This window comes from Amblyomma mixtum, chromosome 6, assembly GCF_055824585.1.
Source record: "Amblyomma mixtum isolate Tamu chromosome 6, ASM5582458v1, whole genome shotgun sequence".
Lineage (NCBI taxonomy): Eukaryota > Metazoa > Arthropoda > Arachnida > Ixodida > Ixodidae > Amblyomma > Amblyomma mixtum.
Window position 1 is genome coordinate 157,486,859 of NC_143017.1, and position 25,587 is coordinate 157,512,445.

General features: G+C 45.2%; 1 protein-coding gene across 1 annotated transcript; it reads right to left on the reverse strand.

Moving 5' to 3' along the window:
* Positions 1-222: 222 nt before the first annotated feature.
* LOC149340923 (ornithine decarboxylase-like) lies at positions 223-24,553 on the reverse strand. The gene is made up of 10 exons (XM_089551202.1): positions 24,348-24,553; positions 16,394-16,500; positions 11,496-11,592; positions 10,200-10,276; positions 9,101-9,267; positions 8,151-8,285; positions 7,903-8,068; positions 6,014-6,167; positions 4,671-4,774; positions 223-525 (listed from the first exon to the last, which is right to left on the reverse strand). Exons 2-10 carry the CDS (start codon positions 16,475-16,477, stop codon positions 223-225), a joined length of 1,287 nt encoding a protein of 428 aa, XP_089407328.1. The 5' UTR covers positions 16,478-16,500; positions 24,348-24,553.
* Between the last annotated feature and the right edge of the window lie 1,034 nt (positions 24,554-25,587).

Genomic DNA, 25,587 nt, shown 5'->3' on the forward strand with positions numbered 1-25,587 from the left:
TCATTAAACTTAACGATGACGCGCAGAATTTCTTGCAACCGTTGCTGCAGTAACCTCATAAGCTAACAATATTCTAATAGCTTCTTTAACGTCGGCATTAGAAAGCTATTGTAATGACAAAAGATGCAAGTGTGGTTCGCTTTCCTTTTTTTGTCCACGTTCATTTAGGAAACACGACAAAAGGAAACGGCAAAAAGGCTCAATCCCTTTGCTTGCTGGCACTTAGCCAGATGTTTTCCTGACTACGTCCAAAGGCTGGCTGTAACCAGAAGTTAGAGGAGAGGTGTCGATAATCTTGCGCACGCGAGGAATATCCTCCACTGAGGTGCGGTAGTGAACGGGTGGAAAACCGGTCCCGTTGAAGCCACAGGCATGGACCAGTCCGTAGGCGCCGACGTTCTCCATGAGCAGCCACTCGTTCACGGACACCTCGAAGAAGGGAACCATGTCTTCGAACTTGTCCATCGGGTGGCACGTAGCGCCCCACAGCGTTGTGAGTTGCGTGTAGGCGCGGTCATACGGTGGCTGCGAGAGTTTTAAGGCGGAAGCCTTTAATGTCTCATCGTTGTAAGCAGCAGTTGCCGACAGAAAATGTCACTTTAGGTCAAAAAAGTGCCCCCTGAATTTTGTGAAACAGTTACTGCGTAATTTCCTTTCCTCAAATACAATTTTCATTTTCTTCATTACGGCTCCTCTTTATCTATCTTCTTTCACTCCCACTTCCTCCCTTCCTCTACGGTGCGGTTCAGGTGTCCACCGAGATGACAGAGAATTACTGCGCCATTTCCTTTCCTCAAAAAGCGTTGCGTTCAAAGGGCAAGGCATCGCGCCGAACGGGTGGTGGCGTTCCGTGGACTCCCTGGCAGCGCTACAACGCGCTGTCGCGTTCCACTCCTAAAGGCGAAGCTTAAGCGTCATTAATTAGCAGTTAATTAGTATTCAGTTATTAATCAGTAATTAACCATTAATTAGTGATTTGTCATCACTTAGTAATTAATACTCAATTACATGTGACGCCACCAGTGCCACAAAAACAGCGAAGGTGGTGCGGAAAACGCTTCCGCCTCTACCCACTTTAGACAGTCAAAGTGCCCCCTGAATTTTTTGTCGTGAATTTTAGCAAGAGGAAGCAGCTTTCGAGGGCGATAACATGGTCGCTAAAGAATGTTACAGTGGTTATAGAGCACTAGAGATAACTACACCGACACGATAATAGCAGGAAACTCTGCTCAAACAGGCGTTTAACGATGGATCGATAGAGTAGGTGTCCTTGTTTCCAGAGAGTGCTTTTTTCCGGGTTAAGAAGAACTCCCATTTCTTTTCGCGCACTTGTCCATAGAAGATTATGCTTCGTTTAGACCATAAACTACATCAGTCTGAGGTATGGTCTTGGTGTGGCCTGAGTTGAGGCGCAGTTTTCGCCGGAGCATAACTGCGACTTTTCCACGCGACAAATGTTTTTCCAAGCAAGGCGTAACTTCGATTAATATTTGCATCGCCAGTTTAGCAGACGAGACGGGAAAGGAAAACGTTGAGCGAGAACTTGGAATGGGCGGTTTCAAACCGAAAAAAGAAAAACAAATGACGTGGAGTCAGGGACCAGCTAGAAACGTCAGTAAGAAGTAAAGTAGAACAATGTCTTGTAAGGCCAGTATCATTGTTGTAAGAGACATTGCAACTACTTCAATTTAGTCAATGTGAGTCATACTGGCATGTACCTGCTGTTGTGTGATGTATGTGTAGATGTTTAGATAGGATATTTTAGCAGGGACTTGAGCTACTGTTTCAAGCTATTCATTAAGGTTATTTATGCTCTTAGAGAATATAAGCTGAAGTGCTATATCTTGTCCTCGGACAGAGAGAAGTCAGCGTTAGTGCTAATGGCTGCAGTCGACATTGCCAAGTTCCAGCGGCCACTGCTGCGCCCGCTAAAACACCGTGTACTCGTACTGGGATATTGGAAGCAGGGCGACGAATTTCCATTGACTAAGGATTAGGGGTGTGCGAATATCAAATTTTTCGAATACGAATCGAATACGAATACTTGGGTTTGAATATCGAATCGAATATCGAATAATCAAGGACAGACGCATTTAGCCACTGCAAAACATTTACTTGAGCGCCCAAGAACATCACTGTTAAACTATCAGTGATGAAATGAGCACAAAAGGTGTGTGTGGCTGCACAAAAACTATCAAAGTCTCGAACATTGTTCTTAGAAGAGTGGAAATACCAGAGAAGATGGCTAGTACACAGCATTGATCAAGGCTAGCTTGCCATAAGCACAAAAGCGCGTTGCTGGGATGAACATAAAAGTTTGTCGCGAAGAAAGACCGGCTGCTCCACATGGTCAGACAGTAGTAGTTCTCTTCTAGCTGAAACGACTTCTCCAGCCACAGAAAATGCCCTCTCAATTGGCACTGGAATGGCTCGTATTAAGGCGAAAGCCTTTAATGCCTCATCGTTGTAAGCAGCAGTTGTCGACCGAAAATGTCACGCTTTTCAATTGGTCGAAATGGCCGTGACGTCACAGTGCGCGAATTTCAAACGGGGCCAATTGTACTTTGCCTAGTAACCATGCAACCAATTGAAGGGTTCGTACAGTCATGCTCTAAGTGGGACTGAGCTTAGTTAATTGCTTACTTAACCAATTAGCCTAATTAACCTTTCTAGTCATACCAGATAAACAAATAAAAACGAGTAGGAAATCGGTCGAGCTCGGGAATCGAACGCCGGTATTCGGCGTGCGAGACGAGCATCCTATCCACTCCGTCATACCAGCTCGATGGTTTGGAATGAACTAAGGCGCGTCTAGTGAATACGGTGTCTTCGCTCACTCTCATCCTCCTCCCTTCCCTTCCGGCGAGGTTTAGGTGTACACCGAGATATGAGAGAGATACATTTCCTTTCCTCAAAAAACAATTTACCGACGAGCGAGGCGTAGAACCGAATGCGCGATGGCGTTCTATGGACTCCCTGGCAGCGTTGCAAGACGCTGTCGCGTTCCACTCTTAGAGGCGAAGCTTAACATCTTAACCACCCATCAGTGACCACACTTAAGGTAAAAAAAGTGCCCCCTTGAATTTTGACGGGTGTCCACCGAGATATGCGAGACAGTTCTTTCCTCAAATACAATTTTCATTTCCTTCATTACGGGGCCCTCTTTGTCTTCTTTCACTCCCGCTTCCTCCCTTCCTCTACGGTGCTGTTCAGGTGTCCACCGAGATGACACAATTTCTGCGCCATTTCCTTTCCTCAAAAAGCGTTGCGTTCAAAGAGCAAGGCATCGCGCCGAACAGGTGGTGGCGTTCCGTGGACTCCCTGCCAGCGCTACAACACGCTGTCGCGTTCCACACCTAAAGGGGAAGCTTAAGCGTCATTAATTAGCACTTAATTGGTATTAAGCCATTAATCAGTAATTAACCATTAATTAGTGGTTCGTCATTACAATAATTAGTACTCAATTATATGTGACGCCACCAGTTCCACTGAAGCAGTCAAAGTGGTGCGGAAAACGCTTTCGCCTCTGCGCACTTTAGACAGCCAAAGTGCCCCCTGAATTTTTGCGAGGTATTTCGTGCACAGCTCTGACTGTACCAGCTTCGCAGGTATACCGAAATGAACGCCGGTGCTCGCAATAGACTATTCGGCTAGATACGAATATTCGCGTCGTGTCGAATATTCGAAGCAACACGAATAATTTGGATTCCGAATCGAATACGAATACTAAAAATATAATATTCGAATTATATTCGAAAATTTCGAATATTCGCACACCCCTACTAAGGATCAAAAGAGGGTTACTTTCAGACGGAAGAGAGTCGGGCTGTCCAAGACACCAGTTCCAACGTCCTGTGTTTGTCGTTTATTTATGCGCAACTCGTTCTTAACAATGGCCACGCACCAACTCGCCCAGCAAGAAGTTCTTCTAAACTACAAGTAAATAAATTTTAATCAGGGTAATTTTAAGTTGTCGAATTGAACATGAAGGTGATAGCGCCACGCGTCGTGTCTGTTGGTATCGCGTGGTTTCGTGGTTTGAAATGAAAGAAAAATCCCTGAAATAGCAAGAATTTTTCTTTTCTTTTCCGTAAGCGATACAAGGACCTAGGAGAAATTTTGGCAACAGTGACATGACACGTCAAATTGAGAATTTAGCGCTTACTTCAACTTAGTTTCAGCGGACGACCATGGCAACTACGAAGTTCTCTACTCATTACTTTAGACTAATCTTAGAGTGCCTTCAAGAGGGCCGGAATCAAATGTCGCACAACTGTTGCCACGTAAGCCGAAAGCAAAGCTATAAATTCGCTACTAGTGGAAACACAGTTATGTATATGACATGATATTTGGGACCAGAGCTGCGCAATCTTCGCCGTTTCTCGTTTACGGCTTCCCACTTGCCGCCCAAAGCAGTCACCCTGAACAGAATAGTGTCTGAAGTTGCATGAGTTGACATTTTAGTTTGGTTACAGAGATGATGCGAGTGAACTCCATTTAATTGGTTACGTGCACTCGAGAACCGCTGGATACTCAGACATACAAGTCCATTTCAGAGCGCGTAACATAGAAATTCTCAATAGACTGCTCAGTTTAGGTTGCTAAGGCGGGCGCAGCAGACCATTTACAGGACACATCTTAGTATACGGCGCTTAACAGCGTTTACTTACTTTGAGCGGCTGGTATTTGACGCTGAGAGTATCGTAATTTGCTCGGGGAATGCAGTTTTCTCTGCTGTCGTTTATATACAAGTCGTTATGCCGCTGAATTTCGCCTGAAAAAAAAAAATGTTGAGGAAAAATTATTGTTATTCGTGCTGCGAACATACATGTTCTGCTGCATATGACGTCACCACAAGGTCTGCTCACTAGAACAAGCTGCAACACAGCATTTAATATTTTACTGAAGCGTAATTATGCTAAATTTTTTTCAAGTGTTGCTTATGGGTCCCATCGGTGAAGCTACGGTGCTACATTAAGATGAAGATGAAATAGGACAGGAAGTGGGCAAGGTACGTGCCAATTCATACGCCCGAAAAAAAAATAAATTAAGCTTTAGGAACTGATTGCATATAGAGTGGAATATTGCTAATTTGAACTCACACGATGCAGTTTCCGGTACACTAGCTATGACGCTTTCATCGCGTCAACAGCACCCTTGTATTAAAGTGGGGTGTATTTTAAAGCGCCGCATTAATCGAAAAGAAATGTTTACTACGTCGAGTTTCTATTCTCGATTATCCTGTTTCGATTATCTACAAAGAATTACATGACAATACATACGCAGAGTGAACCTAAAAGCTTGAAACAAGCGGTAAGCCATTAAGCATTGTATTTTTGCGCTCCAAAGTGCACTTTGATCAGGGAAGACGCTTTTGTGGAGCATTTTACATTCATATTCTATCAAACTACGGCAGGCACAGTACGAACAATCTCCTGCTGCGAAGCTAAATGATATGCCCGTTGTTTATAATGCTCTTTGGGCGAAAACACAGATAAGTGAATAAAAATTAAGACGTTGGGAGGGGGCACGGCTGATGAGAGCGCATTCGAAATTAGCAAACCAATTAGAAAAAAAGCAAAAAAAAAAGGCTGGCATTCATTAGATAATGCATCGCATTCATCATTAACATAACAACAAGCTACATAGGAACAACAGTTACAGGGCAAATACTATTAAACTGCTTTGCGTAATTCACATGGTAACCTTCATGCGTTTGTTGAAAATGGTGTACACAATCTAAAACGTTTAATCCTTGTCTCGCGTTGGTCTAATGCTGCTGACGCCAATTTCTCTTGTTGATTCTTGGTCTCCACGCTTAATCCTCTAAAACGCGATTTGTACCATCGATGTGCTGTTTTTACGCACCCATTCACGCTAATTTTACGCTCATCATTTCATTCTGGCATGTTACGCTCATTTCTTCAGCTGATTCCAGAACAAAAGTCGTCTGAATGCCAAATATTTCCTTCCGCTGCGGCAACCGACTGGGCCTAAATGGCAGCAAACGTACCGTCTATGTTCATTGGCCGAGTCCTTTTGGCGACCACGTTCACTGCCAACTTGTACGCTGACGTCACCATGTACTGTCCAGGCTCCGCAATAATTTGTACACCGCTGAATTCAGGAAAGTGTTCATCTAAAGCCGAACGGATGGATTCGCACACCTGCAGAGAATGCAATTACGTCGGCAGCCAATTCCTCTGCGGCGTTCGTTCGAGAACAATGTTGAGGGCTGTCATCGATTTGTCACCTTGTTTCCCCCCTACCTGCGCAGCCTTAATTATTAAGATACGTAAACAGCTCTATTGCTTTTGTAGCCGCGTTTACATGGATACGACAGTGGCGCATCGTATTTCCTAGCATATCTCGTGGAGGCGATAAGTCAATGTTCACTTGTCTCAAAACAAGTCAGACAGGACGGGGGCTTATTGCCCCGTGCATGCGGCGGAGGGTGCCAGCTGTTCTGATCTTGAGCGTGGTTTGCTTTGTTATCCGACTGAGGGGGTATTGTATAGCCACGCCAAAGAGAAGGAGGGGCGATCACAAACAGGTTTTCATTAATCGCGGAGTTCGACTTGCCCATCTCGATCTACCCCTGCTTGGCGGATTAGAGCCACGAGTTCTCCTAGTGAATTTAGTCTGTGTACATTATCGCGATACGCCAGAAAGTTCATACGATGCGCTGCTGTCGCTTTCATGTAACTGCGGTTTTTCTTACCGCCAAGTATAAGTATACCTTACACGTGACTTGAAAGAAGAACTGAGCGAGCTTACTTATACTGTTTATAAATGCCAAGGATATCCAGGTCGCATTTGCATGAATATGACAGCAGCGCATCGTATCAACTTTCTGGCGTATCGCTGTCATATAACAGGAAAAATGCGCCAAGCGAGCGCGTCGCGCTCATCCGCCAGGCAGGGGTAGTTCGGGAAGGGCAAGTAGACTTCCGAGATGAATGGAAACAGGTTTGGGCACCCCTGTTCTCCCTGGGGTGGTTATACAATATCCCCTCAGTTGGATAACAAAGGAGAATACACGCAAGATCAGAGCTGCTGGCCCCCTCCGCCGTGTGCACTGGGGGAGAGGCCTCTCCCCCGTATGACTAGACTTGGTAAATGTAAACACTGGCATGTCCTCCATGAGATACACTGGGAGATAAGATGCGTCATTGGAGTATTCATGTAAACGCGGCTGCAGTGCTTAAAATGAGCTATGAAAATGAAAGTAATCGTTTTTAAAGCCGCACTATGTCATGCACTTGTTTTTAAAATACGAAAAATTATGATGCAAATTTCTTCTATCGTCTCATATATTTTGTGTACAAAAGCATATAAAAGAATGACATAAAAACGCTTAATGTGGAACCCGCTGCCTATTTACTTTGCTTACACCAGTAAAGCGCGAACGTGTGATATTTACCACATATTTCTATGTTCAGATAGGATGCATAATTTTACGTGTTGTCTTGTTAATCGGTGTGCTGGCATGCGTTAGCTGTAAATGCAGGTTTTACTCGCTGTCACCCCGATCTCGTCATTTTATGCAAATAAAAATAAGGATTATTCAGCCAGTCAATTACTCAGGGAAGCTTTGGCCTGCCATCAAAGAATTTTAATGCCGGACATATTTCATGGCTTGTTCTCGGCGCCCCTATGGTCTGTTTGAAAACTGTCACGCTTGAAAACAATGGCCACGTCCATCACATCATGACAATAGCATGCTTTCACTCCTTCAGCGTTTCATGTAACTAGGCAAAGTGGGGCTCCCAATAATGGTTGCTTAAGTTATCAGCCCGCCTTTGAGGCGTCTTGAGTTTAATACTTTTGCTCAGGTACTAGTCATACATAAGACTCCTAGAGCTACGGAATAATAGTCAGTGTCTGTTCGTCGGTAGAGACCTGAATGAAGTAATCTCGCTTCGCGCTGCTGCCAAGAAATCCCCCGCCGATGTCCAGCACGGTCATGTTTATTCCCAGCCGAGCGCCGAAATCGAAGAGCTGCTTCGCTTTCTCGATGCCAGCGCGGTAACTCTCAGCACTGAAATGCCGTCCGCCTATGTGGAAACTGGAAAAGAGATAAGAAACAGTATACCCTAGCTGTGAAAGTTAAAACGAAATGCGCTGCTATAGGCACGAAATTGACTTACGCAATACCGATAACGGTGTGGCCACGATTATGCGCAACCCGTAGGATTTTTTCAGCTTGCAGAAATCGGCAGCCGTACTTGCGTGCCATCCGATCTTCGTCCTCTCCTTCCTGTGCTGTAAATCTCAACAAAAGCCTGCAAGTGGTGTATTTCCAGGCATTAAGTGGAGCATAAATTGAAATCGCGAGCATACGTTTTATATTTGCAGGTGAATAATTAAATATTCAGAAATTAATGTATTGTCCCTTCTAAAACAGAAAACCGACCATTTTTTCTTTTGTGGTGCATTCGATTCCCACTTGAACTATTCGCGCTTCCCGCCAAATGCTTTCAATCTTGATGCCAAGCATGACGTCACAAAACCGCTTGCCGTGACTGGGACGGTGGCATTGGACGGTTCCACTCCAGCCTCTTTCCCACAGCTTTGGCGCTTTTTGTACTTGGTGCTCTGTTAATTACACTCCAATATAACGATACCGCATCTAGACACTTCGCCCAGTTTCCCAGGTTGGTCGCAGCGGAATAGAGGCTACTAACCTGAGCGGCGGCTTCCACAAACGAACTATTTTTACGCGCTCGCGATTCGGAAGCTTCGCATTTCGCTCTTAGAAATGTCTGGTTAAAATTTTTAGTTACATTCCCCCGCAACTACAAAAATTTAGGGATTGTAACCTAACATTTCTTTTCATCATCATCAGTAGAAGCGATCCAACTGCATCCCCTGCAAGACAAAGGGCTTTTCCATCTACCCCTCTGATTAACCATAATATGCCAGCTGCGTCCTCATTATGTCCGCACACTTCCTAATTCCATCCGCATTCCGTCTCCCCCTGCTATGCTTGCCTTATTTCGGAACCCATTCTGTTACGCTAAGAGACCACAGGTTATCTTGCCTCCGTACTCACGCCCCGTACCTACGCAACAACCCAAGAAAAAACTGTGAATACAACCTAGCATTCTTGTCCGTAATCTTCTCCAGTTCCTCTAGGCAATCGAAGGTCATCATAGTGACTCCAACGCTTTGGGCAAACTTCAAGTGAGAAGCCTGCTTGGCTGGATTTGCGTAAATGATCCGGCTGGAATCGACGCCAGCGTTGAGGACTACTTGAATTTCTCTCTGCCGAAGAAAAGAAAGAAATGAGCCCTAGCTTTAGAGGTGATGATTACAGTGTCGAACATAATAATGCCTGCAGTCTGCGAGTAAACGGCAGGCAGTAAACAAAACTTAGAGAGTGGAAAAAAACTTCACCTCTCGTGGCTGCAGACAACAAAACTTGCCAAGAGAATGTGATTAATAGCAGTCTGAAGATTCTCTTTTTTCTTCTGCAGATCAGTGATCATTTTCATCGAATTGGAATACTTTGTCTTAGGTAAGAACGTGTGCGTGCTTGCTGTTTGCAAATTTTTTACTACCTACCACCGTGTATCAGAGCATGAATTAACATATGACCCTGTCAGGTGCTCTGACTGCTGATCCAAGGTCAGAGGCTGCATCTACTATTGTTACTGCGCTGCCAATCGCGTCACGACCAAGTGACCGTGTTTTTTCGGGAAGTGTACACTTTTCCTGCAATTGTTCATGCGCGTCTCAACTGCGCCTAGCTTGCTGCGTTCTCGGCAGGCTGCTGCTTGTAGTACTTCTCTGCTAATGGCGATTGCTGGCTTATTCATTTTGATACTACGCATGAAACGGCGCTAAAGGATGCAACAAACCACGTTTTTACCGCTGACTACCCGAGATATTTTGTAGCAAAAGTATTCGCAGAGCGCGCTCAGTAATACAGGACGTTGTCAGAGGGCTCGAGAGGAATTATATGACGAAGTTCAAGCGAAAGAACAGACGCAAGCTGGGCAGCCTGTGAAGTCAATCTTTTATCAAAAGCGAGCAATGCTGAGCTGAGAAATATGACATATTTTTCCAAGGGTCCTAGCAGATGTACTGTACGTTAGTTTGGCTTAAAAGACTTCAAGACCGTGTCTGCTTTTCAACATTTTCTGCGCGCTGCAGAAGGTACTACGTAATTGCTGATCTTCCGAATATTTCATTACCTTGTTTGAACAGTCGAAGTTTATGCCTTCCTGTGCCAAGGTATGCAGGACGACAGGATCGGTGCAGGATTTTATGGCTGTGGCAAAAAGAAAAAATGTTGTTGAAAACAGTCGCCTTTGTTATTTTCGGAACTTTGTTTTGCATTATGCATGGACTTTTAACAAGAGAAGGTATCGAGCACAAATAAGCTCAAATGAAGCGCAGCTCACCGAAAGCTGTTGCGCAGAATGTTTTGTTCTAACACCATTTAGCTTCCTTTTATTATGCTGTGGCTCTCTACGATATTATCTCCACGAATGTTGTGCCATTTAATACAATAGAAATTTTTTTAAGTAGAATCACTTCCATGTGAAACGGTAGTAGTCACGAACTCGCGCAGGCGAGCGACGTGATGTGAGAGAAGCGGGAAAGAATAAGCTTTGTTGAGATGATCTTGGGAAGCAGGATCATGCCATGAGTCCTCTGGTTATGCGGGTAATAAGTACTTTCGCGACCACTATACTATTTAATTATTTTTTTAAAATCATGCCAGTTTCGCAGCAGAAGGCTCTGAACCTGCTGCCGTGATCATACCATGCACTTAGTGCTAGGCTGTGTCCAATATACGTGACACCATACCCGGCACAGCTTAACGTTTATATTTGAAATATATTCCTTTAGACTCGACACGACACTTCCGACACGACACTTCCACTATCGTAGTGGTTGTCAGTAAGCACGACAGATTGTAAGGAGAGGACAGAATCAAAAGAAAAGAATCGACATATTAAATTATATCAAGAATGTTTTATAAAGCGTAATTTTACTTCACGACCGTAAGGACGCTCATTGATGGTTTGGGGTTTCTCGTGCCAACTTTGTGCCAGTGCGAACAACTGTCGCAACTCGATGTTTCCAATTTTCCCCGGCTTTCTTGCTTTCTGCAAGCCATTTTTTTTTAAGTTCTGCATACTTTTACCGAACGTGCTCGTGAAAGCTTGCTTGTCGATCATCCTAACTGAAAACAATGACGTTCTGAATTACAATGACGCACATGCCTTTCCCATCCCTGGTGTGGTCGTTGACCTTCGCCCAAAGCGCATGATCTTATAGTGTTATTTTCTTCCATATATCATGACAGTTTCATTGTTTCAGTCTTATACGGCGGGTGGGTGTCAATCCCGGTTCTGACACGTTATTGAGACGTGAAATTTAACGGCGCTCTTGTGTGAATTGATCGTTTCGCTCAAACAAAGCACAGTTCAGTAGGGACAGGTTCCATTTGCCCATGCGGCACTTCTCTGCAAGCTTCTCACCAAAATACGGGAGAACTCGAGGCAGCTGCTGACGCCATAGTTCCACTCTACCCCTCAGTTCAGTCAGGTCGCAGACGAAGAAGGAATTGTCTTCTTCCTAGTACAACAAAAAATATATTTTTTATGATTGAGGGCAAATTGTCAGGAGCATGGGACAGGGATTATATGAAGTTGCTTGCAAGTCTTCATCAGTGAAACAGGTTCATGATATCCCGGCTCCCATATAATCGCCAGTCACTTTAGCAAACCATGCAATCGGTCAGGCAGTAATCACGGCTTCCAGATGTAGTCGCCAGTCACAATGCCCAACGAGAAATGCTTGTTGTGATTCCATGCTTGCGAGACTCAGCGTGCAAAAACGAAGCAGAAGAGCAAGTAGGAGGCAGGACGGAGCACTCTTTCCTGTCATCTTTCTTGTTCTTCTGCTTCGTTTTGTGCGCTGAGTCCTGCAGACCCATCGAGAAGGTAGCAAAGGCGTCAGCCCTCTCAGTCGTGGCCAGGAAGGTGTAGAGACTAATAAAGATTTGAAGCTGTAAACATATATGGGAAATCTTTCTTTTTTTTTTTAACAGACATAGGGCGATTCAATTTCGTTTATGAGAAAAAAGGAATCTGGAATTTTTTTTATTTTCTCGTACTTTTGAAACATGATTGGAAGAATTGGTTGAAAACAGCACGCGGAGCTCTAGTGACGAAATCGTATACATGTCTCATTTCGACTGTAACGCATCACGCAGTAGACCATGATTGGGACGTTAAACCCCACAAAACCAAGCAGTAGACCATGAAAAATCTTGCGTGAAACAGCCTGAAGAAATTACCGTCCGCTTCGTCAATGCTTATTTCACGCGTCGAATAAAGTCGAATGGAGTGAAATGTAATTCTCGTTCTTTTATCCTTGCTCTGATGCCTGTGCGCATCAACACGGGCAGAACACAGGAAATGGTGGAACGGGGCCGATCATGATAAAAAAAAAATGAAAATGCGGACGCAAAAAAAAAAAGAACCTCGCAAGGGAGGTTATAAATGAAGCAGATCGTCCCTGGCGCTGCTGTTTCCGGTGACCCAGAACAAGAATCAAACAGCCCCCCTCACAGTAAAAACTCTGTGTGGCCGCCTCCATGAAAACGCTCTTTGCGGCAAAGGCACAAATACTGAACTGAGATATTTGTGCCCAAATGTGATTTGGGCAGAAAAACGGCGCTTGAAGTCAAATCGGGGAGCGTAAGAAGCACAACACTTGGTTAAGCTGAAGCGGACACCCTGGCGCTCAAAGTACTACATTACACACAGCAAGCACAATTTCGAGACTGCAATTCAAAGCCATAGGGAGAAAGAAAAGACGGCAGTTTGAAAAACCAGGATAGAAGCATATGTGAAATGAGGTACTAAAATGTACAAGTCGAAACAAAACGTATACTCGGAGCTCCTCCACAGTGTAAAGTCAGGGCTATTTATTAGCATCCTGTTCAGAAGTGCAAAATGCTGCAGTTAGCCATTTCTTGGCATAGTCTGCTCACCGTAATTGCAAAGGCCAGTGTTTAGTAAGCGAGTGACGTGAGCACTCGACTTTCTTCGTCGAAATTGGCAGGAACAGCACTTCACTTCGAATTCACGGAAAACTGAATATTTAGTTGCACCTTTTCGTTTATTACGACCGCTGGTGGAATCATTCCATTTCGATATTTACTGTCTTTATTTAGCTTTTCGTACCATTCCGCTGTGCAACGCTTGCTAATAATTGTTCGCTGTGTTTTTGTGCAATTTTGTCTTGAAATTCGGTGCCTTTAGACACACGGTGGCTTTTACGAAGCCAGGTAAGCTCCGCGGCTTGCCTATATGTAGAGTCATAGACAAAAATTTGCGGAAGGCGTATGCGCAGGAATATGTTTATTGCTGATTTGCCTCGCAGGCTAGTCTGCCTGTACTTTTTCTAGTGGATGAAGCATTAGTGTTTCTTCTCGCTTCTGTGCTTTTCATTGACCTATTTTGCCTGAGGGCACATAAATATTTTGTTTAAGGCAAATCGCCATACAAAAATTACGAGGAACTTTAGCGGCTAAAGTGGTGAAAGGCGAAAGCCTGAGTGCTGCATTTTGTTGGTGCATTAATTAACTGCCAATTAATGACGCTTAAGCTTCGCCTTTAGGAGTGGAACGCGACAGCGTGTTGTAGCGCTGCCAGGGAGTCCACGGAATGCCACCACCCGTTCGGCGCGATGCGTTGCCCCTTGAACGCAACGCTTTTTAAGGAAAGGAAATGGGGCTGTAATTCTCTGTCGTCTCGGTGGACACCTCAGCCGCACGGTACAGGAAGGGAGGAAGTGTGAGTGAAAGAAGAAAGAGGGGCCGTAGTGAAGAAAATGAAAATTGTATTTGAGGAAAGGAAATTCTCACATATCTCAGTAGACACTAGTCGTAAATTGTATTTGAGGAAAGGAAGTTGCGCAGTAACTGTCTCACATATTTCGGGGGACACCCGTCAAAATTCGCGCGTGGTGACGTCATGACAATTTGGACCAATCTGAAACGCGGACAAATACGCCTTGCTCGTTGGTAAATTGGTTTTGTAGGAAAGGAAATGTATCTGTCTCTCATATCTCGGTGGACACCTAAACCTCGCCGTAACGGGAAGGGAGGAAGATGGGAGTGAACGAAGACACACCGTACTCACTAGACGCACCTTTGTTCATTCCAAACCATCGAGCTGGCATGGCGGAGTGGTAGCGTGCTCGACTCGCACTCCGGAGACCGGGGTTCGATTCCCAAGCTCGGCGAATTTCTTACTCGGTTTTATTTATTTATCTGGTCTGACTAGAAAGGTTAATTGGACTAAAGTAAGCAATTAACTAAGCTCTGTCAAACTTACTTGGAGCATCACTATACGATCCCTTTAATTGGTTGCATGGTTAGTAGCCAAAGTACAATTGGCCCCGTTTGAAATTCGCGCATTGTGACGTCACGACCGTTGCGACCAACTGAAAAGCGTGACATTTCTGTCGACAGCTCCTTCTTACAACGATGAGGCATTAAAGGCTTCCGCCTTAATAAACTTTTCTCTATGACTGTACATACGGCCAATTCTTCAACAGTATCACAACAATGTCGAGCCAACGGACGTGGAGAGGCCAGTGATGAAGCTAGGTGGTAAAAATAGCCGAGAACGGGCCCGGCGCGCAAAGTGCTTGGCTTTTTCATTCTGTTTTACCGTTCTGCTCTTTCACAGAGCGCTGTAGAGCTGTTTTTTTTTTTTTTCAACTGTTACCATACTTTTAAAGAATTGGCCGGGTCTACGCTTCGCTCCGGTTTACGAGCATTTTTTTTTACATTTTTTAAAGAACTGCAGTTCAGCAGTTCACCGCCATCAAATAAAACGCCGAGAGTATATGAACCGGCAGACAGCAGCGAAGCTTCTAATGAGTGCGTTTTCGCTCAGAAATGTGCAAGAAAACAACAACGTTTTCGCCTGTTCGATTGTGATCGTGTCTCTGGACTTCGCTCTAATGCAAACCTCGAAGAGGTAATCACGTAGTAACGTGCTAAGCATACAATTGTGATTATGCGTGTTCAAAACTACGTTTCATAACCTTATTCACATTACTGTGAGGCTGTGAACGGAAACCCTGCAGTGCGTCGTGGTTTAACAGCCCAAATAGGCATGAGAAAACAGGCCTTCCTTTACAACTGTTCAATGGAGAAAAGAAATGGATTTGATATGGGCGCAAAAAACAAGACGCAGGAGGAGGGGCGACTCTCTCCAAAATCCTCTCCGTAGCCTGCAGGGTGCTGGAAATTCGTGCGCGTGGCCAAGTACCCCACCCACTCGCCAGCTCCCGGTTACAGCGGAGTTAAGATATTTGGGTACGAAGTGATGCTAAACTAACGTCCTCCATGACAGCTCGCCAAAATCGCGGAAAACCGCATGACAGCAAGTACGATTAAAAATAACCGGTGCTCGTTAACCCTATTGGTTTCTATTTCCGACTGACGTGTTGTTTTTTTATTTTTAAATCGAATTTTATAAGCAACAAGCCGAAGTAGTATACAAAAAACTCCTTAGCAGTTATCTTGGCAATATAACGATATTACAAAGGAAATAACATCGTGTGATGCCGCTTTTCTCTTCCGTATCTCGGCCTGGAGTGTAATGAGAGCCCCTGTCTGCTATATTCTGGCGTAGAGAAGTAAAGGCGCAGTTATGGCCTCCGTCGTAGAGTCCCACGGAGATTTGAAACTTACAGAGGTTTGTCTTTTCAGACACTCGTCATGAATTACTTAAACGTCGAGTTACTTAAATCACCTTCAATATGCACAAGAGCATGCATATTAAACAAGGAGCGGGGAGAAACAACAATGACAGGTGCCGTCGATAGCAAACATTAGCATCATCTAAGACCATAGTCTGAATGGTTTGGTTTGGTTTATGGGGTTTAACGTCCCAAAGTGACTCAGGATATATGAGAGACGCCGTAGTGAAGGGCTCCGGAAATTTCGACCACCTATAGGGTTCTTTAACGTGCACTGACATCACACAGTACACGGGTCTCTAGAATTTCGCCTCCATCGAAATTCGACCGCCGCGGCCGGGATCGAACCCGCCTCTTTCTGGTCAGCAGCGGAGCACCATAACCACTGAGCCACTGCGCCGGCACCATACTCTGAATGATTTTTCTTCAAGACTTCTTCGGGATCGGCATTGAAATTTTTATTTCATCGGGAAAATTACAGCCAATAATTTCATAAAATATAGTAAAGAAGCTGCCAGCGATCGTCGTTCGTTGCCAGTGGCATTAGCTTTAGCCAGTATTACCTCTGTTTACAGTTACTCGCAAAGAAGAGGAGCAGAACAGGAGGTTCCATTGAACGAGGCAATGAAAAGGGCATGGAGCAATTACTTACTTGAGTTTCCACCACTTTCTTTGCTACATCCCGAACACTGTCATCAGCGTGGACGTAGAAGCCGCTGCCTTTGTTTGCGACCATTTCAGCCTGACACAAAAAATTTTCTGAAGAATAAAATGCAAGGAAAACGTAGGTCAAAATAAACCATGACATTAGAAGGTTCATTACAATCGCTTGTGGAAACAAAATGTTAATAGCATATCATGGTTGCCGTTATATTCATCGGCAGACATCTGCGGAGCTAAAGGAAGGTTAATAGCTGTACGAATGCTTGCGCGTAGATAGCGCAGCAAATTAGCATTTCTACACTATCCCGTGATGAGTTGCAAACTCTGGCTCCTCTTAGCTATCACAGCACGGCAACCAATAAAATTTTTCATCACTAACTAGTTCAATAGGAACATTAGTGCAGTCACCTATTGAAGAGGCGATATGTAACGCGCTCGCGAACAATGACGTCACAAAGCGACTTCCCGCCAGTGTGAAAGCGTTATCGTTCTCTGTTCTGCAGGCGGAAGCCCTGATTGTAACCTGACTGAATTTTACTAAGGTAAGATGAAAAAGACACAAATTATTCTTCATCCTTCCATCAGAATTCGTTTCAGCCGTATGGGGAATTCTACTTACTATACTATTGCAAGCCGAGGTGCGCACGTGTGCTTGTGCGCGCACGTGTACACAAAACATTGCCACAGTCTTGCGACCCTGGCTGGAAACCTGGGACATGGCCATTCTTTACCCCATTTTGACACGGCTGATTTTATTGCTCGCGCTTTTCCACTCTCTTTTTCTAATTATAGCAGCTGCTCTATCGTGCGCAGCATTTCCTGACTAAGACTGTGGCATTGGTGATCTGAGCACTGGCATAAAAGAGCGCCACAAACCTAGTGTTTGCTGCTTCGGGTGGTAGAAATCCGCTGACATCGAAACGGGGGCCGGGAAGGAGACGGAGAGGTGTAATAATTGGTCATTCGCCATCCGTAAACCTAATGAAGTTTGATTCGAAGCGCAGCATGTTGGCGACGGCATAAAAGCTCCGTTCGCTGCGAAAATATTCACCTATTTCAAATCTCGCTGATTACAATTAACAAGTTATCCCTAGGACCCAATGTTATAAGTATGGTTTTAGGGTTCTATGGTGGCGTAACGTCCCAGGGCGACGCAGGCTATGAGGGACGCCGTAGTGAAGGGTTGCGGAAATTTTGACCACTTGGGGTTCTTAAGCGTGCGCTCACATCGCACAGTTTTGATGATCCATTCAACACTGTCATCATGATCACTGCGCAGATTTTAACTGGAGAGAAATCTGGCTGGACGAGTCTGCTGGTATTTTTTGTGTGAAAAGCGCAGGACCCCATTTTGGTAGCTGGGTATGCATTTCGTCCGTTTCATTTCTTTCATTTGCCGACACTTCTGAAAGCTGCATCCTTCCCCAGCTTGCCAGAGGCAATGCCATTGCTTTCGTAATAATATTAATAGAAGGGCAGAACGCATGTCCTAACCACAGACTAAGACAAGCTTGGTTGCGAATCACGAAAGGGGAGAGGGGCTCTGCAGAAATGGTTTTTAGCAATCTCGTGGGCGTTCCCGTTAGTTGTGAACGAACATGACAGCAGGCAGAATGCTGAAACATAAGCCAGCTCCTGATTATGCTATGTGCGAACAGTGGGTTCATTAACATAATTTACTCGACAGTTTTTTTTTCTTTTACGCAGCTGAGTATTCAATAACGAAGTTGAGAAGTAATGGAGCAGGAAAGTTTACTGCTACTACGTAGCTCTGCGAATTCCGAGAACATGCAGACTACCAGAGAAAGGTAGTTAGAATTGTGACACTCTGTATACGATTCCAATGCACAACCATTATTTCGAAAGCTCGGTCTATTAAACGTGGAAAAGATGTCTAATTCCAACCTATGCCTCTCATTAATCACAGAAAGAAGGCAAAACACCAGTATCCTGTGAAATTTCGGAAAACTAGCCGTTAAAGTTTCTTCAGATGACTTCAGTTGGAAACCTGAATTCTGGAAAGTCAATTCCTGCAGTGCAAATTACTCTGCGCAAACGCTAAAACACTATATTCCTTCTGTCTTAAATTCCTATTAGTCTGAATATACCGACATTTTACAGCTAATACTAAGCAGCTTAAGAACATTTTTCTTCAATAAAACGCAAACCGTACACAACCGAAATCAGTATCGCATAATACAAGAACTGATATGTCACTGTCATCTCATGTATGATGTATTGATATATTCCTCTTTAAGACACCGTGTTCGAATGAAACTGCACTGCAATTTCAAATGCGCGAAAATTCCATAGTGCTTCATCATTTTTTATTGTTCTGAAAATTTCCATTCCTTAAATTCTACTAGAGAGCATCAGGCTTTGTTTCAATGTATCTTTACTATCCGCACTGTACACTACCACTTACCTCAAATTTTCTTCACCATCAATATGCAATTTTTTGCTTAATATCGCACTGTTAAAGCCCATAGAAAAGTATGTTCAAACTTGATCCACTGGGAAATGGACACTTCCACGCACTAGAACAAATTATGGCAAACAAGCACTTAATTTCCTTATACTTCATGTTCATGGGCGTCCGGAGGGGGGGGGCAAGGGGGGGCGGCTGCACCCCCCTGGAAAATCACTCACTCGAACCGTGAGTGATGGCCGCACGTCAGGGGCGGCGGTGCGCTCAGCCAAAAGAGTAAAAGCGGCCCTGCTTCCACGCTTTGGGTCACATCTGCAAAGTGCCGCGTCCGGGGACGCGTCGTTGCAGACATACAGCGGCACCGGCGAGCATGTGTTTCGAGCCGTCTTGAGATGTGTGCCTGTTTCTTTGATCTCTAGAGAGATAGCGACACGGAGGCAGACAGTGCACACCCCGGCCACCGATGAATTCTTCAGGAGGGAGGGACAAATCAGCCGTGTCCATCCCTGCTTTGTCGGACTGCTCAGGGGCAAGCGGGCGATGAGTTGGCGCCGCCGCCGCTCGCTGTCTCCTCCGATCCACGGGAGAGCGCAGTTCGGTACAAGCGCCGCTTTCAGAATTTTCGGCAAAGGGGATTAGCTGCTTTTGTTCACGGCGACGCAGTCTCCAGAGGCGCCCCCACACCAGCGTTCCTTGCGTCTTCTCCGGAAACCAGCGCCTTTGGTCAAGGCAGCCCGATGGCGCCTGCCTGGCTCGCCTGTCACCTCTGGCTGGGCCTCAAATCCCAACAGCGCCCATGTACTGTGCGATGTCAGTGCATGGTAAAGAGACCGTCCGTCCCTCATAGCCTGAGTCGTTTTGGGGCTCTGAACCTCATAAAAACACACAAAACAAATTTTCCGACCGGAGTGGCGAGTGTCCCTTCCCCTCGGAAGTCGCGCGGCGTTCCTTGCGTGTGCGCGCCTCTTTGTTTGTGCTTCGGTGTTTTTAGTGGCCGGTTGTCAACGAAGCTGAGAACAACCAAGACAGCGGACGAGAAAACGACGAGCGGCGAGTAGTGTGTGTGCAAATACTCGACTGTGCGGTTGCGCGAGCAAGATGGAGCGAGGTGTATGAAGCTGCGAGCGTGCATTTATCTTGTAAATAAGTTTTCGCTGCATACATAGTCATTTTTTGTTTTCAACGTACGCATTCAACCGTTTTTCCAATCAATGTGTATATATTTTTAACACTACCAACCCCGAGGAACTCCATAGCCAGCTTTGTCTCGCGCGGTCCCGAATGATGGATATTCGACGCTTCTTCAAGCGTCAGCGGTTGTCTGACGAAGCATTATCCAAATGCGCCCCTGCAGATTCTGGTGTGACATGTGACAACGGTGTAGCATTTGAACAGAGTGATGCAAGCTTTTATCACCGGACAGTAGCTGATGTCGTCGACTCCATGGAAGGGACTCTGTCAACAGTGAGTTCAGGTGATGCAGCAGGCCGAGATGATTCCATTTCTCCTTTCTTGGGATTCAAGTCCGGATTTGACCAGAGCGATGCAACCTTTCATCACCGGACAGTAGCCGGCGTCGTCGTCTCCATGGAAGGAACTCCACCAGCGAGCTCCGGTCACGCAGTAAGCCGAAACGATTCCCTTTCTCCTTGCTTGGGATCGAAGTCCGGAGACAACATCAAGAAAACAAATAGCTTGCCTCAAGAATATGACTTAGGAGAGTTTCTAGGCAAAGCTAAACTCACTGGCATACCGGACTTTTTGAAGTTACGTCTTCTTACTAAGCCATGGTCGCCAAATGTCACATATGATTTTAAGAAGGATGTAACACCTGGAAAGAGGCCTTTTCGACATCAGTGGCTGGGAGATTACGCCCCCTTGCTTGCGTACTCAGCGACAGCGAAAGGCGCCTTTTGTCGTTTTTGCGTCATTTTTCCTCCGCGTGTTCACCGGGGTACTCAAGGTAGTTTTATCGTGCGCGCTTTCAGTAACTACAGAAAAATCCACGAGGCGTGCAGGGATCACGTAAAATCCCAATGGCACCAGGAGGCAATGACGGCCTCACAGAACTTTATGGATGTGATGAAAGGCAAGCAGCTACCCGTTATAGAGCAGCTGAACAGAGCACTCCACGCGCAAGTTGAAAGGAACCGTGAGAAACTATTTCCAATAGTTTCCACCATTGTCTTTTGCGCGACGCATGACTTGCCGATTCGCGGCAAGCAGTCCGATAGTGGAGTCTTCAATGATCTGCTTGACTTTCGTGTAGAAGCTGGAGATACTCTACTTCAGGAGCATTTCGCTTCTTCTGCTGGCAATGCCAAGTACACTTCTGTCCGCGTCCAGAACGAGATCATCACAATCTGTGGCGACATCCTGAGAGAGCAGATAGTTACCGAAACTAACAAAGCGTTTGCTTTTTCCGTTCTTGCTGACGAAACTGCAGATATTTCAGGAAAGAGCAGATGTCTATAGGCGTTCGCTTTATTGACAAGGCGGAAGTCGAAGTGTGCGTTCGAGAGCAGTTTTTGGGATTTGTAGAGCTGGAGCAATTAAACTCCGCTTGCATCGCCGCGGCAATCTTGAAGCTTTTGACGAATGTCGGACTGATTCTTTCGAACCTCGTTGGACAGGGGTACGATGGATGCTCTACAATGGCTGGAAAAGAAGCTGGAGTGAACAAAATTATACAAAAACAGTTCCCGAAGGCACTATTTTTCCACTGTGCAAGTCACAAACTAAATCTCGTCATCAACGATTTTAACGACGTCTCTGAAATTCGAAACACAATTGGGATAATCAAACAAACCATAAACTTCTTCCGCGAGAGCGTGCTCCGGAGAAAATTGGTGCCCAACATTCCGATGCTGTGTGAGACAAGATGGTCTGCAAAGTACAAGTCTATTAGGATCTTCTCTCAGCATTACGTGGCCATAGTCGAAGCACTCGAGCAGCTCGCGTCCACGGAATCATGCTCGAACGCTGCAACTAGACAACGAGCTCACGTCCTCTACTGCGCAACAACAAGCTCATCTTTCATCGTCTGCTTGCATATTGTAGCGAAGTACAGCGCTCGGCTCGAACCAGCTACGAACATTCTGCAAGGTGTATCCATGGACTTCCATTCTGTGCATGGCCACATCACTGAGCTACAACGTATTTTTCGCGGCCACCGGACAAACGCTGTAGAGGAGTTCTCTAACATCATGAATGCAGCAAGGGAGGCAGCCAATCACTTAAATGTGGTGATATCTGTACCAAGACAAGTCTCTCGTCAGGCCCACCGAGACAACTACGGGATTCAGTCGCCAGAGGAATACTACCGTGTGGCAATATATGTGCCGTACTTGGACTCCCTCACTGCTTCTTTAGCTCGGCGCTTTTCTGAAAGCAATGAGAGGAGCTTCAAACTTCTCCAGCTGCATCCATCAAAAATGAAGCACTTGAGCCGTGTTGAGTTCGCTGTTCTCGCCGAAGAACTCCAGTGCTTTTACGGCATCGACAACTTCAAGGAAGAGGCCATCTCTTGGTACGAGATGTGGTGCAACAAAACTGGGGACCCATCAGAAATAACTTACTGCGAGCTTCTACATCAGGCCAAGACATTCTTCCCTGGTGTTGCAAAAGCCATTGAGGTGGCTCTGGCTTTGCCAGTTACTACCTGTACGGTCGAACGCTCCTTCAGTACAATGAGGAGAGTGAAAACGTGGCTACGCTCAACGATGACAAACGACAGACTGGACGGCCTTTGTATGATGAGTGTGCACCGAGAGCGTGTAATAAAGCACAGAAATGAATTTATCACCAGTGTCATCACGCAATTCGCCCAGAAAAATCCGAGGCGTCTACAGTTTCTGTTCAAGGAAGACTGACTGAGTGACTGTCGTTGCGTGTTTGTGAACATATTGTGCTGTGTGCTGGTCATCAATCCGGGTGTGTCGAGACCCCCTATTGCAGCAAGACTGAGCACTCTTCTCCACGAAGTGATAGTATCTTTTTGCATTTTTATTAATTTTAATTGTTTCTTCGTTGATAAACTCCAATGTATCTCTCCTAGCCTCGCTTTAATTTGCTGTTTGTAATTTTTCTTTCATGTGTGTATTTTACTTATTTATTTTATTTGTATATAAATAAATAAATTTACTCCGCAAATAGTGCCTTTTTGCTACGAACATACCCCCCCCCCCCTCCGGCGCCAACAACCAATGGGGCCCCCCCCTGCAAAAAATTCTGCGGACGCCCTTGTTCATGTTCTAAACAGCTACGAATCTAAACAGCTTAGCATGTATAACCCCCGACCACATGATTTAAAAGTGTACTTTGTAAATAATATTTCATAACTTCTTCCTCTATATTGTAGTTTGTGCATGTCTCGGTGTCCTTTTCCCGTTTGTCGTCAAACCACCAGTGTGTATCTTTGAAATGCATTTTGTTTAGTTGTAATATTTTAGCTAGTTTCAAAACTACTTCTCTGTATAACAATCTCTTCAACCGTAAATATTATAATTTGTTTGCCATAGTGTGCTCGTATGCAACCTACCACCGTTGTATGTATGTGTTTAATTTATTTATTTTTTTGTAATGGCTTTTACATGAGCCACAGGCATCTTCAATCTATTTTCTTTAGCTTTTGGCCTGTGGCTTATTCTAAAGAGTGCTTGCACTTTTCGAAATAAAGTGAACCTTACCTTATGTCAACAAGTTTGCGCTTCTGATCTTTTTTTTTGCATAATTTTTGCTGTCAAGTGCCAGCTATCGTTTTCATGTAGGTGGATAAGGATCAGTAAAGCTGCGGTTCAAGCTTTTAGCCTCGTCTCCCCGCGTCGTTGGTGAACAGTAAAACTTATCTAAGTAGAAACCTTCCCTGCGCATCACGGCAGGTTTCTAAACGTTATCAACTTTAGATCTCAGGTTATGCCGAAGAACGTCTCCTATGAGGTACGATGAGCTTGGATATATACAGGGTGTTTCACGTAACTTGAATCAACTTGTCCAATGCGATGTATGCACTGCCGTAGCAGGTCGTAACTCCACTAGCTCCCTGCCCTACAATTTAGGAAAGCGTGCAGGCCTTTCTACTTTACTTTCGTTTTGCCGTGATTGTCAGACATGCCCAACAATTCTGGACAAAAGCATTTTTTAACGAGAAAGAGGTTATGCGCGCAATTTTTTTTATATATTGCAAGATTTCAATATCGCAGTAAATATATCCTCAGACCTCCCTTCGACAAGCTTGGTTTTTTTTTTGCTATCAGCGTTTTTGCTGTCTTCAAATGCTTTCCCCATTAATTTTCTATGGAAGTCTTAACTACTCCATGGAAACGATGGAAAAAGTTTAAAAGAAAGATTTGGCTACTGATCGGAAGAATGAACCATTACCTTCAATATTTCCATAACAGTAACTTACAATTTTGCACTGTTCAAAATCTTTTGCCATAACTATTGGGCATGAATACTTCATCACACAACTTGAATCGTCATGCATGGAAGCGCTCAATAATCACATAGTATTTACCGCTTAGGGCACCTTGGCAGCTGAAACCTTTCACTTCTTCCCTACAGGTTGAACAGACTGCCTCAGACTTGCACTGTGGCAGGGCGTCTGGGCCGCGTCAGAGCTTCCGGTGCATATGGAGCACCTGCAGCTGCGTTGCTGGCAGTTGACCTCCGCACACTTTCGGTTCTTTATTTTTTCTCGTGCCATCCATGAACTGCTGCTATCATGTCTGCCTACTTCCTCTACACTTAATAAATAAAGATACAAGGGACATAAAATGCGAAGCGACGTCAGCAAACCAGTACACACAAAAACCGCACTCACTCAATTTCTAAACTCTACGAAAGAAGCCAGCTGTCACTGAAGGCAAGGAGGGGATAGGGAAATATTCTTTTGTATCCCAGTGGTGTTGATTAGAGCGAGAAATCAGGCGGGTAAATTCTAAAGACAGAAGATAATTTCCATGGAAAGTAGAAGAAAAAGACAACCACAATCCACCGGTGTGATATCTAAGCTTACGACCTTCGCATGTCGCGTTCAGTGCGCTGCCAACTGTGCTACGGTGGCAGCCGTCTCCCATCCTGTTTTCGACCGTATTGCTTCTGTGTGTAGTCTAACCTTGCTAGCATTAATTCCCCCCCCCCCTCCCCCCCTAGCGTCTGACGTGGACGCCGCGTCGCACTATTCCGTTCGGTCATTGGTGCAGCCCCATAGTTCCCGTTGCGCAACACCTGCACTCCTTCTCGTACATAGTTTGCGGCACTGCGGAACCTACGGCGACCCGGGTCAGTCAGAACGCGCACTCCGCATTCTCTGTGCTCCGCATTCGTCGACTGGTGGCTCCGTTACTGGGGAGGAAAGAGCCCCACTGTGGAGCAGCTGCACACAGGAGACTCGGCGACCGCCATGTTTACGAATGGTGGTGCACCACTTTGCAGCAGGCCTCAGCAGTGCTGTCTACCTGCGGCCTTTCTCTGCCAATTTAAGCACCGAATGAAACGCTCACTGATTTCAAAAAGAAAAAGGAAGTCCCAAATACGATTCCAACAACTGCGATAGTTGCTTGAAATATAGCTCGACACTGTTCAAATATTTGAGGAGGCTGTTTTGTGTGTTCCTACAGCCCTTATTGAAAAGAGTTGCAGGTTTTATAGTGCTCTAAACTACTTGTGAGATGGAGATTTACTAACAAGTAGGAGCATTTTTTGAGATGGGATAAGCAAACGACTGCGACTGATCAATCTTGTCTTTCTGTGTC